Below are 17,109 nucleotides of genomic sequence, written 5' to 3'. Positions count from 1 at the left end.
CACACAAGGACATGGACGCACACACAGACACACAAGCATCTGTGCATACACAGTCACATATGGAGGCAGGTGCACAGAGGTACGTGTGCACAGACATACATGCATGCACGTGTGTGCAAAGCCATATACATAGATCCACACATGGGCGCACACAAGGCACACAGCTGCCCACGCATTCACAGACGCATATCCAGAAGCACAAGTGCAAACACAGGCACCCAAGGCACATGTATTCACAGGTGAATGTGAACATACATATATGTACATAGCCATGCACACACACGGATGTATACACAGGCACACGCACTTCAAATCCCGAAACCCCAGTGCCAAACTCAGTGTCTCCTCTCCATCCACCCAAGCATCCCCAGCTTTCCCACTTCTCCAGCCTTCCTCTTCCAATTCCTGAAGCCAGTTTACCACTGTCAACACAGCCTAACTATCCCTTAAAGAAATCTGGATTTGTTCTGCCAGGAACATTCATTTGGACAAATGCTTTCTGAAAGGCAAACGACTGGGAGGCCTCCTCATTGCTTCACCTCTTGCCGCACTGCTTAGTATCCCAAATCCACCTGCCCTATGCACCATGAATCCTACCACGGCCCCATGCAACCGGAAAGGTCTTTCCAATGCTCAGGAAGGGTTTTGGTCTGTAATCTTGTGTGGCCTCCAATAACCTTACAAAGTATTGTATTGTAATGTACAAAGCAGGTATTATCATCATTGTTTTGCAATCTTTCCACACAGTGGTTCTTCTGGATTTGTTCCTGATCTCAGAGGCATCTCCTCTGGGCAGTGGGGTGGTTAGAATTCTTAGCAACCAGTGGGCTCTTGGCCTGACTCAGTTTACTCTGCAGCCCACCTCCCCACCCTATGCATTCTGGTGGAGACCGTCAGTGGCGCCCACCCGATCAACCCTTCCCCACACTGTCATCTCACAGGATGAGCACATTCAGAGTTCGGCCCAACCCGCTTGTTTTGGCTCAAGTCCTTATTTGGCCTGTAAGGACTGAAGGCTTATTTGAAAACGCCCTTCCTTCCTCTACACGGGAGGAGGCCGCCAGGGACAAGCCTCTTCTGGGACACGAGCCCCCTGCCAGATGAAAGTCTAGCCGTGGTAGGCACCTGAACCCCCTGCCCCAGCCCCTCTCTTGGTGAGGGTGGAGTAGAGACTGGGTCATGAGTCACTCTGCAGTAGTTTTCAGACTTTTCAAAAAGCAGTGGCAGTCCTTCCTCAGATAAAATCTTCCCAAATCAGTGAGCAGGGAAGATTGTGGGTGGTGGAGACTGTGTTCCTCAGAGCACAGTTTGACAACCACTGGTCCAGGTGTCTGGAGCAGCTCTGCAAAGGGGGAAGCCACAGCCGCCAGTGCTACGGCCCTGGGTTCTGCTCTTCCCCACGCAGTGCCTGGCCCCTTGACCTCTCTGGGAATGAAGGGACTGCTCTGAGGATGGAAGGAAATGGTGTTCCTGTCATACACGGTGTGAGGCAGGCGCCCAGACATGCTGTCCTCACCCGCCTGCTGTCTCGGAGCTTCCAACTGAGCAATTCCTTGGCACCGCCATAATTAAGTCTTTTATAAAAGTTACAAATTCAGAAACCAGGCCATTTTCTCCCTGGATTTCATTTTAAACCTGAAATGTCCTGAGGCCAAGCCCATGCAGTGAGGGCACCTGAGCTGATGTGGCCATCTATCTGTGGACAAGTGTTTCCAGCCAGCTTAGCACACTGGGCCCAGGGGGGAGGAAGGGGGAACCTGACCGCAGGTATTTCATCCCAGGTGCAGACTCCTGCTGGGGGCTTAAGGCTCACTTCCTCTGTGAGAGGAGTTGCAGCTCACTCTTGTCCATAAAAGGCCACGAGGCTCGCAGAGCAGTGACATCAGCCTGACAGGAAGTACAGAGGAAGGGGCCTGCTTCACCAGCAGCCACTGCTGGGACTGACTCATCACCCCGCTCCCAAGATCACACCTCCCAAGGTTCCAGCATGGAGCAGCTCTTTTGGGTTCCACCTGGGAGAGACCCCATCTTCGGCTCCGCTGGGCTTCTTGAGAAATGGGTATGGGCCAAGAAAGAAAGACAGGAAAAAGGGCAGTTTCAGGTTGGACAATATGCCCACGTTGGGTGAGACTGATGGGATAATCTGAGACAAATGGGACCAAAACTTTCTACCACCAGGGAGCCTTCTGCTTTCAGGGAAACTCCAGAGTGGTCCCTGGGGGTGGCTTGCTATATGTGTTGGCACTGTGAGCCCTGCCCTGTGTCGCCAGGATAGGCGTCTCAGGCTGTCCTGGGCAGAGTCCTAGACTCAGAGTCACTTCTCCCCAAGACCCTCATGTGGACAGCATCTGGGTCTCAGTTGGTCAAAGCACAAAGCACCTGTGGGGCTGAAGCTTGGAACTTACGGGCTTGGGAAGGCCTTGTAGAGGACCTAATTCAACTTGACCCCAAGATCAGGGCATCATTCTTCTTTCCTCAGAAACCCAATGACTTGATCAGAGTTGCACGAATGGGGCTGAGAACTCAGGCCTCTGGAGGCCTCACCCACCCCTGGACTCCCCTCCATCGAATGACCCTATGGGCCCGCAGGCCTGCCTCAGTGCTGCAAAGAAAGGGCCGTGACACTCAGGACGGGACGCGCTGCTTCTCCACAGCCAGCTCAGTTCACAAGCTTGGGTTACAAGTCTTTGGGAGGCAAACAGAGAGGTGAAGAAAAGCAAGTGCAAAATGATGCTTCATATTAGCAGAGGCTGTAGATCTGTGCCGAGTAGGGTGGAGCTTCCTGGCAGCCTGCCTGCCCAGCAATCCTGCCAGCAAAGGAGGAAGCCCCTGCCATGGCTCCCAGACACACAATGCGGTCATGGGCAAGTGTGCCCTCCAGGCCCCCACGGTAGGCCCAGACCAAGGGACATGCCTGCTCAGCAGCATCCACGCCAGAAGCCAGTTCGACCTGGCCCAGTGCCTCTGCCCACAGCCCCTGTGTAACCCCAGGTGGAACCTTGGTTTGAACCTGCTGAGACCCAAGTCCCCAGTCACTGGAGGCAGAGAATGGGTAGCCCTCCCCCTCCAGGCACCCTGGATAATGAAAAAAACCTCAAGGGATTGCTCTTAACTTTCATTATGTCAGAGACCAAGCGAGGCCCCAGACAAGCCTTCTCTTGGCCAAAATGCATTAGGAAAACACAGGTAAGTTCCCAGCACACAGGCAAATCTGCCAGAAACAGCACTGCTGGGCGTTTCTCTGCCCCTCCCGTGGGCGGGGCCAGGAGGGGGAACCTTCTCCTTCTGGGGTTGTTGCCAAGGCAGCTCCAACAGGTTTGTCAGACTGGAGGGAAATTCAAAATGAGTGCTGACCACCCACAGCACATGGCACCAAGACACTCCCAGTCCAGTTCTGCCTTGCTCCTACCTAACATTCCCCTTGGGAAAAGGAAAGACAAGGCAGGAGGGGCCCCTGTTGAGTTCTGTAGAGCGCTGGAGCAACAGGGAACAAGAGGGAAGGAGCCAGGACACACACAGGGAGCATGGCAGACGCAGCCAGGCACTGCTCATGACAAACTCGGCTCCCTGTTGGGGCACAAACAGGCCTGCAAAGACAGCGACTGGCTTTGTGAAACTCCCTTGGATGAGTCAAACAGTGCTTCAGAGCACCAGGGACATCAATGGTAGTTGGTGAACGGTAACAGCGCGTGACCATGCCGCCTTGGAGGAGTGGTCAGTAGAAGGAAAGGCGTGTCGGTGACTGTTAGGCCAGGATTTGCTCCTGGAGCACGGCTCACACTTCCTCTCCTTTCAGCTTAGACCTGTGCCCTGTTGTATCTGTGGACCAGCTCATGTGGAACAGACAAGATCTTCGGGAAGAATCCTGATACCAGGTGGGAATGACATCCTGAGCCCCCATCAGCACTGTCTGTTTGCCAAAAGAATAGCTTGGGTCCTCGAGAATTTATCGTCAAGGTCCACATGGGGCTGACAGCCTTGGTCAAGACTAAACAAATTTGACAGAAGCCATTTGCAGAATCTCAACTTTTATACCTGCAGACTTTCAGCTCATTTATCTTTCTTTAGTACGTAGGGAATTACTTTGGTTCTCAACTGATACCTTCATTCCAGAAATCAGGTAGGTAAAGGAAAGCAACTCCTTTCTCTGAACACACTGTTGTTCAGCCCTGACAAACTGGGACACAGTTCAACTGAAGTCTCAGAGCCGGAGCTGGAGAGAACAGGAAAAACGGGCTGGCAGGTGACACTCACCAGGCAGCAAGAGAACTCATCACGGGAGGCCAAAAGCACAAAGTGGCTTTACTGATTAGGGATTTGATGTGAGTTTTTGTTGTTAGTTTGTTTCGGGGGATGGGGAGCAAAAACAAAAACACTGGGCAACGCTTCCAAACACCGCCACCCAAAGTTTCAGGTTCTAAGAGGGCACTTGCTTCTTATCTCCCGCTCAGTGGGCCCAGAGCAAAGCATGGTGGGCCTGTTCAGCTGTATTTACAAAAAAAAAAAAAAGTAAGCCTAACGCTGAATCCTTGAAAAGGGCCTGTTAACCACAGATTCCTCTTCTAGAGAGAAGACGTTCTAGAAATGAGACTGACAGGCAAGACCATGGGTAGTTCAGCAGCCTCATGCTGGGGCCAGGCTTTTCTTCCTGGGGGAGGACCACGAAGCAGCCAGCTCACACCAGCTCGAGGACAGCGCCTCCCGGCTGCAGCCATGGTGTTGGGTGGTGGCCCAGGGCCTGCTTCCCACAGCACCTCTCTGGTCCACCAGCAGCCCAGGGAACAGAAAAGCATTTCAGGGCTGCAGAAGAACCAATTCTGGATCAAGCACATCTCCTAAAGCTCCGCTGAGGCTACATCAGCCCCAGGCCTCAGCTCAGCTCTGCGTGGACCAGACCAGACAAGCCAGAGACCACGTCTGCTATCGCGTTCCAGTGTGTGGCACGGTCGCTGCAGGGAAAGCAGCTGTGACAACTTACTTCCTGCACCTGGACTCTCGGGGGAGTCTTTTTGGGGAGATTCAAATGGCTAGCCGCCTGCAAGATGCATTTGACCATCACCTTCATCAAGTGAGCAGGAGTGTGGATGGAAGGAATGCGCGATTTGAAGTCTCCATGGAAAGCGGGGCAGTTCAGTTGAGAAGTGTTTAGACTCTTACTGCCAGCTCTAACAGGTACTTATCGCAGGCATCACACACACGGCATCTTACTTCTTACCACAGCCCTGCCAGGGAATGGTATGAAGCCCAAGAGGAGGACGAGAGAACGAAGGCCCAATGAGAGTGAGTTGACTTGTTCCAGCCAGGTTGCTGTTAGGAAGTGAAAGAGGCAGATTCCTGCTCTGTCTAGTCCAAAGACCACAGTCTCTCCTCCACAACACACTTCCTCTTGCTCAAAGGCAATACATGGCACTTTTCCCAAATCTAAGGCTGGGACAGGCCCAGCAGCCCCTTTCTGGTGCCCTATAGAAGTGCTGTGTTATCTATCAAAGGCCCACACCCACCCCAGCAGCTCTGGAGGCTCAGTGGGGCGCCCCTTCCTCTGTGCTGGTCTCTCGCTGTCACCTTGAGGCTGATTTGCCTGTCTCTGGGCACAAGTCAGTCACCTTCTCCAGGCAGGCCCCAGTCTGCTTTCTGTACACTCTCTGTAGCGTGCCCGGCACACACACAGTAGGTGTTCAGCCAGCACAGGAAGACCAGCGGGTGCAGACACAGAACGCCCCATCTTGGTGAGCCCACGCTGCCTCCACGGGCACATTTGGGTGCACAGGGCCTGCTCCCGACCTCCCTAGCAGACAGCGGGGCCTTTGTGTGCTGACGGCTGGCAGGGCTGGCAGCCTCCCGGCTGGGTGCATTCCTGCTTCAGCAGAGTCATCCCATCTGTGGCTTCCACGGCGCTCCTTCTTCAGCTGCCTGTCCCGGTGAGTCAATTCAAACAGAGCTTTTCTGCCCGCTTGAAGCATTTTCCTGAGCCTCTGCCGAACATGGCACTTTTCCTCAGAAAGACCTTGGAAAGCAGACGGTTCCACAGGAGACACAACCAGCGGGGCAGGGAGAATGTGGAGAGAAGGAAAGAGAGGGCCCCTCCTCCCCGAGTGCCCCCCAACCACTGAGCTGGAGATAAGAATTCCTTCAAGACCAGCCAGAGAAAATGAGGGACACCAATGCCCCGCGGGCCTGTCCCGGGGTAACAGGCACCAGGACAGGAAATCAGGAGACTGCTTTCTGGCGTTGGCTCTCTTTGGGCTTTCGACAAGCCAGTTAACACATCTGTGCCTGCCTCTTTACGTATGAATTCGAAGAGCCATGCGCAGACGTGAAGATACACAAAAATTCTACCCCTCATAGTTTACAGAAAAAGGTCAGACACCGAGGGGCATGTGCACACTCACTGGCACTCTCAGTGGCTGCTGGGTGACCGACCACTTCTGGTGCAGCTTCCACTGGGAATCAGAGATTGGGTGGGAGGGAGACTGGCACAGAGCAAAGGGTTAAATGCTCTCAGACAAGTTTAGGCCTAGAATGAAAGCAGATCTGCTTCCCCCAAAATGCTGGGAACTCATTAAAATATTAATACCATAAAGTCACCAAAAGTGAACCAAATCTGGCATTCTACCTAATTCACATAGAAGGGGCTTTTCCTACCCACTGGGGAGATAACTGGGTTCATGTCAAATTCCTCAACTAGTGAGTTCTCCTGTAGAGACATACAGATCTTTCCCCACAGGGGAGATCCCAGAGAGTCTCCCCCGGGATGCAGAAGCACCATTTCCTAGGCGAGACAGACCTTTTGCAGACCACAGCTGCTTCCGCCTGAACTCTACAGCAGACCATTGTGCCTGCCCTGGGACACAGCCCCACCCACCCCCGCCTGGCAAGGGCCAGCAACACAACGTTTATGCTCTCTCACTCTCCTGGCCTTGGCCAGTTCAAAGGCTTCAGTGCCATCACAGAGTTCCGAGGAACAGTCCAATCCCCAAGGCAGGAAGACCCAGGAACGGCCATGACAATGAATTAACAACATGGGAAAGCCAGGGGCAGGAGGGTGAGCCGACCATGTCATCCAAGGCCATGCTGGGCACGTCTGGGATGCCCTGTAACTATTTACTGACTGACACACACCACCGCCTTTCTGCAAGATCCGACTACCCCAGGCCTCACAGCCACACCTGACAAAACTCCCAGGACACCTGACACTGGCTCAGTCGTGCTGGCACAGGTGTAGGCAGCAAACGTCTTGTTTTGTAGCTAGGGCCACAAATCTCTGTCTATAAACATGCCTTGTCTCTCCACCTGGACTGCCAGGGCATCCAGTAACAGGATAATGTCAAAACCTCCTGGCATTCTGGCACCTTCTGTCACCTACCTCGAAGGCCTAATCCAAGGCACTACATGCTGTCATGCCCCACCCATGCCCATGGCAGACAGCACTAATCCATCTCAGAATTCCTGCCTCGAGTCTCAAATCCTTGCCAGCACAGGGCTCCAGGCAGCCACTACTAATCGATCAGAGATGACACTCAAAGTAAAACTAATCTGCAATGCTTAGTCCAGTAGTTCTTAACTGGGAATAATCTTGACCCCCACGGAACATCTGATGGCAATGTCTGAGAATATTTTTGGTTGTCACAACTGGAGAGGGAAGGTGCGGCTGGCATCAAGTGAACAGAGGCCAGGATGCTGCTAAAAATCCTACAGTGATCAGGAAAATCCCCCACCCCCAACAGAGAATCATCCAACCTCAAATATCACTAGTGCCAAGTGTGAGAAACCCTGGCTTACTTAGTCTGACAATAAGTGAGTGACATATAATTTATCCTCCAAACTGGGGTGCTTCTGAAAGTGAAAGAGAGTGCTATTAATAATAACTGTGGAACAACAGGCATAAATCAGGACTGTACAGGCAAACCAGCACACTGAACAGATAAAGGCAGATGCAGGTCCCCAGGAAGGGTCAAAGAGCTCCTCTCCTACAAGTCCCCAGACAGAGCCACCAACTGCCCTATTTGGCAGAATAAATGCTAGTATGTCATGAGCCACAGTCGGCTCAGGAAGGAAATCTTTGTCTAGTTCTTGTTTAAAGGAAAAGCAGAAAAGGAACTTTCCGGCTGTGCCTTTTAAGATGTAAGTGGCAGAGAACAAACCTGTTTCCCCCAAAGCCAGGTAGGCAGCATGCACTAAGCCTTCACTCCAAAAGACAGGGGCAGATTTTAACAGCCTGCAGACCCCGAGGCTCCACGGGTGACACCTGACCCAGGGCAAGAACCAAAGGTTCCTCTGGACATTTTTCTTTTACTAGTGAACCAGCCTGCCATAACATGGACAACTTCTGTTACTAACTTCCTCCCTGCTGCAAGAACAAGAAACCTATTACTAGTTGCTCTGCAGGTCAGCTATATACAAGAAGAAGGAACTTCCTTTTCTTTTTTTTTTTTAATCTCAGCTCACTGCAAGCTCTGCCTCCCGGGTTTACACCATTCTCCTGCCTCAGCCTCCCGAGTAGCTGGGACTACAGGCGCCCGCCACCTCGCCTGGCTAGTTTTTTTGTATTTTTTAGTAGAGATGGGGTTTCACCGTATTAGTCAGGATGGTCTCGATCTCCTGACCTCGTCATCCGCCCGTCTCGGCCTCCCAAAGTGCTGGGATTACAGGCTTGAGCCACCGCGCCCGGCCTTTTTTTCTTTTTTAATTGAGATGGAGTCTCGTTCTGTTGCCCAGGCTGGAGTTCAATGACGCAATCTCGGCTCACTGCAACCTCTGCCACCCGGGTTCAAGCAATTCTCGTGCCTCAGCCTCCTGAGTAGTTGGGACTACAGGCGTGTGCCACAATGCCTGGCTAATTTTTTTGTATTTTTAGTAAAGACAGGGTTTCGCCATGTTGGCCAGGCTGGTCTCGAACTCCTGACCTCAGATGATCCACCTGCCTCGGCCTCCCAAAGTGCTGGGATTACAGGCGTGAGCCACCACGCCCAGCCGAAGAAGAAGGAAAATAGCCTGGAAATGTCCTCTGTCAGTCAACGTGGGAGCTCAAGAGCTGCAGCAAGTCCAACGCTAGGCAGAAGGCAAAGTGAAAACCTCTCAGACTGAGGGTTAGAAAACACATGGACCCGGCCGGGCGCGGTGGCTCGACCCTGTAATCCCAGCACTTTGGGAGGCCGAGACGGGCGGATCACGAGGTCAGGAGATCGAGACCATCCTGGCTAACACAGTGAAACCCCGTCTCTACTAAAAAATACAAAAAACTAGCCGGGCGAGGTAGCGGGCGCCTGTAGTCCCAGCTACTCGGGAGGCTGAGGCAGGAGAATGGCGTAAACCCGGGAGGCGGAGCTTGCAGTGAGCTGAGATCCGGCCACTGCACTCCAGCCCGGGCGACAGAGCGAGACTCCGTCTCAAAAAAAAAAAAAAAGAAAACACATGGACCCAATTCCTGCACAGACTGCTTTAAATGAGGCACCAACAATGCAGGTTTCCCATGCTCACAAATGTATTTCCTATCCCTGGTCTCCAAAAGATGAAATCGCCTACCTGGCTGGGTGTGGTGGCTCACACCCGTAATCCCAGCACTTAGGGAGGCCGAGGCGGGTGGATCGTGAGGTCAGGAGTTCAAGCCCAGTCTGACCAAGATGGTGAAAGCCTATCTCTACTAAAAATACAAAAAAAATTAGTCGGGCGTGGTGGCATGCACCTGTAATCCCAGCTACTTGGGAGGCTGAGGCAGGAGAATCGCTTGAACCCAGGAGGCTGAGGCTACAGTAAGCCGAGATCACGCCACTGCACTCCAGCCTGGGCGACAGAGCGAGACTCCATCTCAAAAAAAAAAAAAAAGAAATCACCCACCTACCTGCCCTCATAATTTGCAAATCTGATCAAACCACTTGATTCAGAATCTTGACAAATCATGAAGAGACTCTTCATTGCACAGATGTATGAGGGCAGTCCCTAAGTTCCTATTAAGGCCATTTGGTTATGGCCAAGACAAAAGAAAGCTCTGGTTCTCTGCATTCATTTTTTTGTTCCCCAATTATTTTCAATGTATGGAGCTTTCAGGCCATTCCCACCAAATTTTTGTTGTTGTTGAACAAATAAACACTGAATGAATCTCTTGGAGAAGGAGTCCCACAGGTTAACTGAAGACAGTCTGAAGTCCAGACCTGAAGACTCTCTCTCCTGCCTCCGCAGTACACATTACTCAGTCTTAACGTCTTGCCTAAAAGCAAAAATGCCCAGTTGCTAGATAACCATCCCAATCCAGGATCCAAGTGTGACAACAGACCCTGACTCAGTAGCTCAGATCTCAAGATGACTCCGGAATTCACTTCTTGCACTAGGCCAATTAAGAGAGCTGGGAGCAAACTGACTCATAACCTCTAGAGACAAAGACTCAGACGTTTCTGGAATCCCACAGAATGTTTTTCCACCAGGCTGTTCTAGTTAACATTTTGAAACAGACATTCTACTTTAGAACTGAAGGGCTGACTTCCTCAAGGAATTTTGATAGACGTGAACATAAGCCAAAGACTCAGCCAAACTTGAGCATCCTACATAATGCATCAAGCTCAACAGTGAAATGCCTCCTTCACAGCACAGCGCGGGTGGTGGGGGACAGGCCGTGGGCTGCCACTCTAAACCACTACACCAGGGACAAAGTGGTTAACCCAACAAGATGCATTAGCCCAACAAGACTGCAACGTTTAAAGAAAAAAGGATCCTTATGTAAAGGGACATAACAAACCACTATCCATACAAGATAGGAGAACACAGCCCTGCCTGAAATTGGGTTTCAGTCAGGATTACATATGCCAGGTACTTGGCTAAGCTCTGAGAATATAAAGGCAACATGGGCCCTGTCTAAAGAGGAGAAAAAGAAATGTCTAAACACTGTAGTCAAATAAAGCATCACCAGGGCTCTGATGCAAATCTAGCCCAGATAATTCTCTTTGGAGGCCCTAATGCTTCAGTTATGTTTTTAAAAAAAAGAGTAGGGATTTGCCAGGCATTGCAGGCAGATGGAGCAGGTAGGGTGTTTTGAAGCAGAAAGAGCTTTTAGGGAAATGTAAGGAGTTCCACATAGCCGGGAAGGTGGAGAGGCAGGCAAGGGGCCAGTTTTGAAGGGCATTGTACACTACCACAGAGTCTCAGTGTTATTAGCTGGTGCAAAAGTCATCACAGTCTTTGCCATTACTTTTAATGGCAAAAACCGCGATTACTTCTGCAGCAACCTAATAGCCCTGAGGGAATGAGGAGCCTTTCTATGATTTGTCAAGATTTCAAATCAAGTGATTTGATCACATTTACATCCCAGAAAGATGACCAGCTAGTGGAAGCACAGGGTGGGGGACTCTATTAAGAGTGAAGCTGGCCGGGCACGGTGGCTCACGCCTGTAATCCCAGCACTTTGGGAGGCCGAGGCGGGTGGATCACCTGAGGCCAGGAGTTCGAGACCAGCCTGGCCAACATGGCAAAACACTGTCTCTACTGAAAATACAAAAATTAGCCGGGCATAGTGGCACATGCCTGTAATCCCAGCTACTAGGGGGGCTGAGGCAGGAGAATCGCTTGAACCTGGGAGGCGGAGGTTGCAGTGAGCTGAGATCATGCCACTGCACACTCCAACCTGGGTGACAGAGCGAGATTCTGTCTCAAAAAAAGAAAAAAGAAAAAAAAAGAAAGAAAGGGAGTGGTAGAGACTGTACGATGCTGGGGAGAGGTGAGGTAGGAACTCCCGAGAGCCATGGACTTAGCAACATACAGGTCATAGGTGACCTCTATCGGCCAGCCTGGAGAAGGGGTGGAGAGAGACAGCCAGGGCAAGGGGAATGACCATGAGGTGGGGATGGAGGCAGTAAGCACAGACATTTCCTCCACAAAGCTTCACTGTGATGGAACAGAAGGGGCACAGAAGCCAGAGTGACAGCGGGGCAGAAGCCACCCGAGGCTCTGCATCTGTTTGTGAAGAGATGGGAATAACTCAAATGTGTTTCTAGACTGTGGGGAAGGAGCAAGAGAGGAAGAGGGAAAAACACAAAAGGGAAGGGAAGAACAGGAAGAAGAAGGGGCCTAAAAGAAAGCAGAGGGGACAGGCACAAGAGCTCTTGAAAAGGATGAGAAATTGGGAGAAAAATTAGGAAATGTGTATTTTAAAGCTTCTAGAACATTCTATCAACATATAAACATGTCCTCTGCATAGCCATTGGCCCTGGCTCTCATACAGAGGTCTACAGACCTCCATGATGCACTGCCCATCACCAGCCACTAGATCGATGTGGCACCAAACGTGACTTAGCACCTGCGGAGGTGTCGATGAGGCCCCATGTGAAGAAGACTCAGCCCCAGGTGGGCTCACACTACGTCACCCACCTTGCATCATACTCCTGTAAGCGGTGTCTGTGATGGCATAGATGTGAGGGGGCATCTCGTGCCTCTTCTTGCCCTTGTACATTTCCACAATCTCTTCAGAGTAGATGGGCAGGTTCTTGTAAGGATTGATGACCACACAGAACAGGCCTGAATAGGTCTAAAGAAAAGAGCGGCAGATAGGAATGGGTTAGGAAGTCTGATTCTCACTAGTGTACAAACTTTGCAGCAAAGTATCTGCAGCTTCAAAGGACCTGAGTCAGCCTGACATGAAGGCAGTCCCTGATGGTCCTTGCTCCCAGTGGCCCAGCTCCCACAGCCCTGTTGCAGGTGTGGAGCACTGGCATCCTCCTTCTGCCCTGTAAGTGAAGATCCTCCCTCTCCACTGCAGGAGTGCTCCAGCCTCGTAGGTCAGTGAGTGTGTGTATCCACCAGGCAAAGTGGCCAAACGGACAGCAGAAGTCCAGTTACAAAACTCAGATCCGAGGACAATGAGAGATGTGTTTGTCATCGTGAGAGAGGCATAAACAGAAGAGTGCTCAGCTGCAGTGCAGCAAACTGTAGAAACCCAAATCATTCCACACTGAAGGACGCTGAGAGACAGTGAAGCTTACATCTTTCTAGCACTGGAAAAACGCACTGTGTCCTAAACCAATTAGATCTTTTGTGGGATACTGGGTCCCAGACAGACACCTCTTTCTCTGGAATCTTCTGGAGACATTCACATGCAAATCCCTCAAAAACTTTAAGACTATTGCACGTCCCCTGTGAACTTTCTCCAAGACTGCTTCTCTGGAGGGGAACACAATTAATCAACATCCTTAATGTGAGTACCTAAAATACACCCAATACTCCAAATGTGACTTGATCAAGTTCAAATAAGACCCCCAGAGTCAGATATCCTGAGTTCAAATCTCAGCAAGGGTAAGGTTCTTAACCTTTCTCTCCCTCCATTTCTTGATGTGAAAAACGGGGACAGGCAGAGCTCTAGACTTCATTGGGTGGTTGTGAGGATTAAATGATGCTTACACAGCAGGCAGCGCAGCCTTGGAGAGTAGCTCTGGGTAGGTCAGGAGAACCATTTCCAACAGCAACAGTTTACACACATCTGTCCTTCCTCATCTTCAGGTAAACACACCTTACCTCGTGACTACCTCCGTGTCTTCAGGTAAATATACTTTACCTTGTGACTACTAATTCTTTTTCTAATAAACTTCCTGTTATTTTTTTCTCCCAAGATCCCACTCCCTCATCAAAAAAAAAAAAAAAAAAAAAAAAAAAAAAGACAGAGACTCCTAATAGCTGCACAAGACTCCCAAGACTACCCAGATGGTAGGTGCTCAGTTGGGGGATGCAACTCTCTTTAAGAAGCTGGAGCAACCCAAGCACCCTCTTCCTAAGAAAATGGGCCTGAGGGACCCAGCGAAGTGAGGCCAGGGCTCCTCGCACCACATCAACTGCAGCCCTACCTCTGTGAAGTGACGATGGAAGGTCACAAGGCATTGGGCAGAGCTGGGAGCAGACTCGGGTCTCCAATGCCAACCTCCTTGGTCATGGAGGCCAGTTCTCCAAGCTCCTTCCAACCTTCTGTTTTCTCCATCACAAGTGGCCTGCACTTTGATTGTTCATGAAGCAGCCACCAGTCCATGCACTATGGGGTCAACCCAGCCCCCTCGACCTGTGCCCTTTCCAGTCACTCCAAAACTGGGGATGGATCTTGTGGTTGAACCCAAAGACAGGGTCCACACAGGAACCAGTCATGAAGAGAAGGCTCTTCTCAGGCACTGGCCAAAGGCTATGGCACAGGGAATTTCCAGGCAGCAATTAGACTAAAGGCAGAATGCAGAGGGTCCCACCAACCACACAATGGTATGTATTCAAAACAGCTGAGGCCAGATACGGGGGCTCACACCTGGAATCCCAGCACTTGGGGAGGCCAGGGTGAGAGGATCATTTGAGGACAGGAGTTCAAGACCAGCCTGGACAACAAAGCAAGTCTCCATCGCTACAAAAAATTAAAAACTAATTAGGTGGGTGTGGTGGCATGCACCTGCAGTCCCAGCTACTCAAGAGGCTGAGATGAGAGGATCATTGAGGCCAGGAGTTCAAGGTTGCAATAAGCCATGATGGCAACGCTGTGCTCCAGCCTGGGTGACAGAGGGAGACCCTGTCTCTTAAAAAGAAAAGAGCAGCTGAGCTTAGAAATGGACAAACATGTTTGGCTGCTTGGAAAAAGGGATGCAGAGCCCTTGATTTCCTTTCTTCCTGGGATAATTAGGCACTTGTTTTCCCTCCAACGATTCTTTTCACAAGAGACCAGGAAAGCTCTGAGGCAAAGAAGTGCAAACACGGGATTGGCAACCTGCGGGCCCGGGCATTTCAGGAGGAAGAGAAGTGGGAGCCTATTCTGGTTTTCCCTCTGTGTGAATGTTGAATGGGGACAAGATAGGAGGCCAGGGAGCAGCAAGGTCACCCCAGGAGCTCCGCAACAATCAAGCTTTGTTCCTGGACTTTGAGAAAACCCACACTCTAGGAAATCCAGCCCAGGAAAACCAAGGACACATGGTCGCACACTAAGGGAGTGCCATGGAGCCAGATGTTTGGAAACAGCTGGTGCTGACAGCAAAAGGGGACTGCGGGTCATTAGGACAAGTCTTTCTGACAGCTGGGGGGGCAGACGGTCCTGTGGAGTGGTCTACGGGAGCTCCAAGTTCTCTGGGCTAATCCCATCAAATCAGTGATGATGGAGCTAAGCCCTGTGGAATGAGCACTGAGGCTCAGGTGGGAGGAAGGAGATTCACTGGATGCTCGTGGAGGCAAGACATCGAGCAAGCGGCTTTGCTCCCACGCGGCGCGGCCACGCCATGGTGCTGCTCCATTCACAGGCCACAGAGGCTCTTTGTGCCTATCCACCCCCATCCCAGGGCCTCACCCCCTGAAGAAAAAGACAGAGCAGCTGTGGCTCAGAATTAGCCACGCCGCCCACAATGCTGGGCAAACAGGCTGCACGAAGGCTCCTGAGGTCATGATTTGGAAGCTTGATGGAGAGATAGACCGTGAATGAGGCAGCACCTCCTACCCAGGCAGCCCCGCTCAGGGGCGCTGACATCTTAATAGCTCTGCACCTGCTGGGGTCTCCACTAGAGTGACTGCAGAGGCCATCCATGGGCCTCTTAGTGATGATGCTTAGAAGAAGGCTGGTAAGAGGCAGGAGGAACTGCACACCAGAGGTGACAGCAAGGAAGCGAAAATGAGAGTTAATGCCTCCAGCCAAAGAGTTCTGGAGAAAAGGCGTAGGCACTACCCACCACGCCCACCCACAGTAAAATCTCCGCGTGTGGCTTGCAGAGGAAAGACGCAGCCACTAACACTGAATATATCTGAATAACGACTGTTCCCTTTTGTGGGAGGGAAAGGCTCTGTGCAGGCTCAGGCAGGCTCAGGTGCTCCGCTTGTTTTAATTCATATCCAGCGGATCCCAAAAGAGACTCAAGTTAAAAAGGCACCAATAAAGAGCTAAGCAGAGGAACAGGAGTTACTTTCACTTGTAACACACATCAGCAGCCTGAGTCCAGGCCCCCAGGCCCTGCTCCGAGCCAGGTGCTGGCTGGGCGCTTTAGAAAGTTCCCATGGAATCCTTGCAGATGAGAAAGTGAGACTCCACGTAGCTATGTCTCATGGTCAGTAAGGGGCAGAGCTGGGATTTGAACCAGGTCCTGGAGGCTCCAACTGTAGCACTTAAGGGCTCTGCTTTACTGAGCAGAGGCCATCTCAGCTTAGTGGCACAGCAGAGTGGGTGCGACATAAGCTATAAAGCCTGCCAAGAGGAGCACCTCTCAATCCCAGACAATGAGGCTGCGGCTCCCATGTCACCACCACAGACACTGTGCTTCCTTAAAGCACAGTCTGTCGTTCATTTATTTGCAAGTCACTAAGTCTGAATTTCCGTGGTTAATACTCCCTAGGGACAGGGGCTTTTAATTTGGTCCACATGATAATCTCATCGAGAAACAGATGAGACATAATTGGGCTGAAAATCAGGAACCCAAGTTCCAGTCTCAGCCTGGCCAACACCTGGCTGTGTGACCCTGCTTAAGTTCCTTGCTATCAGCCGGGCGCGGTGGCTCAAGCCTGTAATCCCAGCACTTTGGGAGGCCTGAGACGGGCGGATCACAAGGTCAGGAGATCGAGACCATCCTGGCTAACACAGTGAAACCCCGTCTCTACTAAAAAAGACAAAAAACTAGCCGGGCGAGGTGGTGGGTGCCTGTAGTCCCAGCTACTCGGGAGGCTGAGGCAGGAGAATGGCGGAAACCTGGGAGGCGGAGCTTGCAGTGAGCTGAGATCCAGCCACTGCACTCCAGCCTGGGCGACAGAGTGAGACTCCGTCTCTAAAAAAAAAAAAAAAAGTTCCTTGCTATCTATGGGCCTCAATTCTTCCCACCTGTCATGTTAGAAGGCTGGGCTGGGGCCAGGCGTGGTGGCTCATGCCTGTAATCCCAGCACTTTGGGAGGCCGAGGTGGGTGGATCACAAGGTCAGGAGCTCGAGACCAGCCTGGCCAATATGGTGAAACCCCGTCTCTACTAAAAATACAAAAATTAGCCAGGCATGCTGGTGGGCACCTGTAGCTGCAGCTACTCAGGAGGCTGAAGCAGGAGAATCGCCTGAACCTGGGAGGCAGAGGTTGCAGTGAGCCAAGATGGCACCACTGCACTCCAGCCTAGGTGACAAAGTGAGACTCCGTCTCAAAAAAAAA

General features: G+C 51.4%; 1 protein-coding gene across 1 annotated transcript in view; it reads right to left on the bottom strand.

Moving 5' to 3' along the window:
- The window catches only part of MYH9 (myosin heavy chain 9), a 108,315-nt gene that overhangs the window by 48,033 nt on the left and 43,173 nt on the right, over positions 1-17,109 (bottom strand). The window contains exon 3 of the mRNA XM_010389168.2: positions 12,355-12,511. Coding sequence (XP_010387470.1) covers positions 12,355-12,511 — 157 coding nt within the window. The remainder of the gene's footprint in view (positions 1-12,354; positions 12,512-17,109) is intronic.

This window comes from Rhinopithecus roxellana, chromosome 13, assembly GCF_007565055.1.
Source record: "Rhinopithecus roxellana isolate Shanxi Qingling chromosome 13, ASM756505v1, whole genome shotgun sequence".
NCBI classification, from domain to species: Eukaryota; Metazoa; Chordata; class Mammalia; order Primates; family Cercopithecidae; genus Rhinopithecus; species Rhinopithecus roxellana.
Note: the sequence above shows the minus strand (reverse complement) of the source record. Positions and strands in the feature narration are given on the sequence as shown.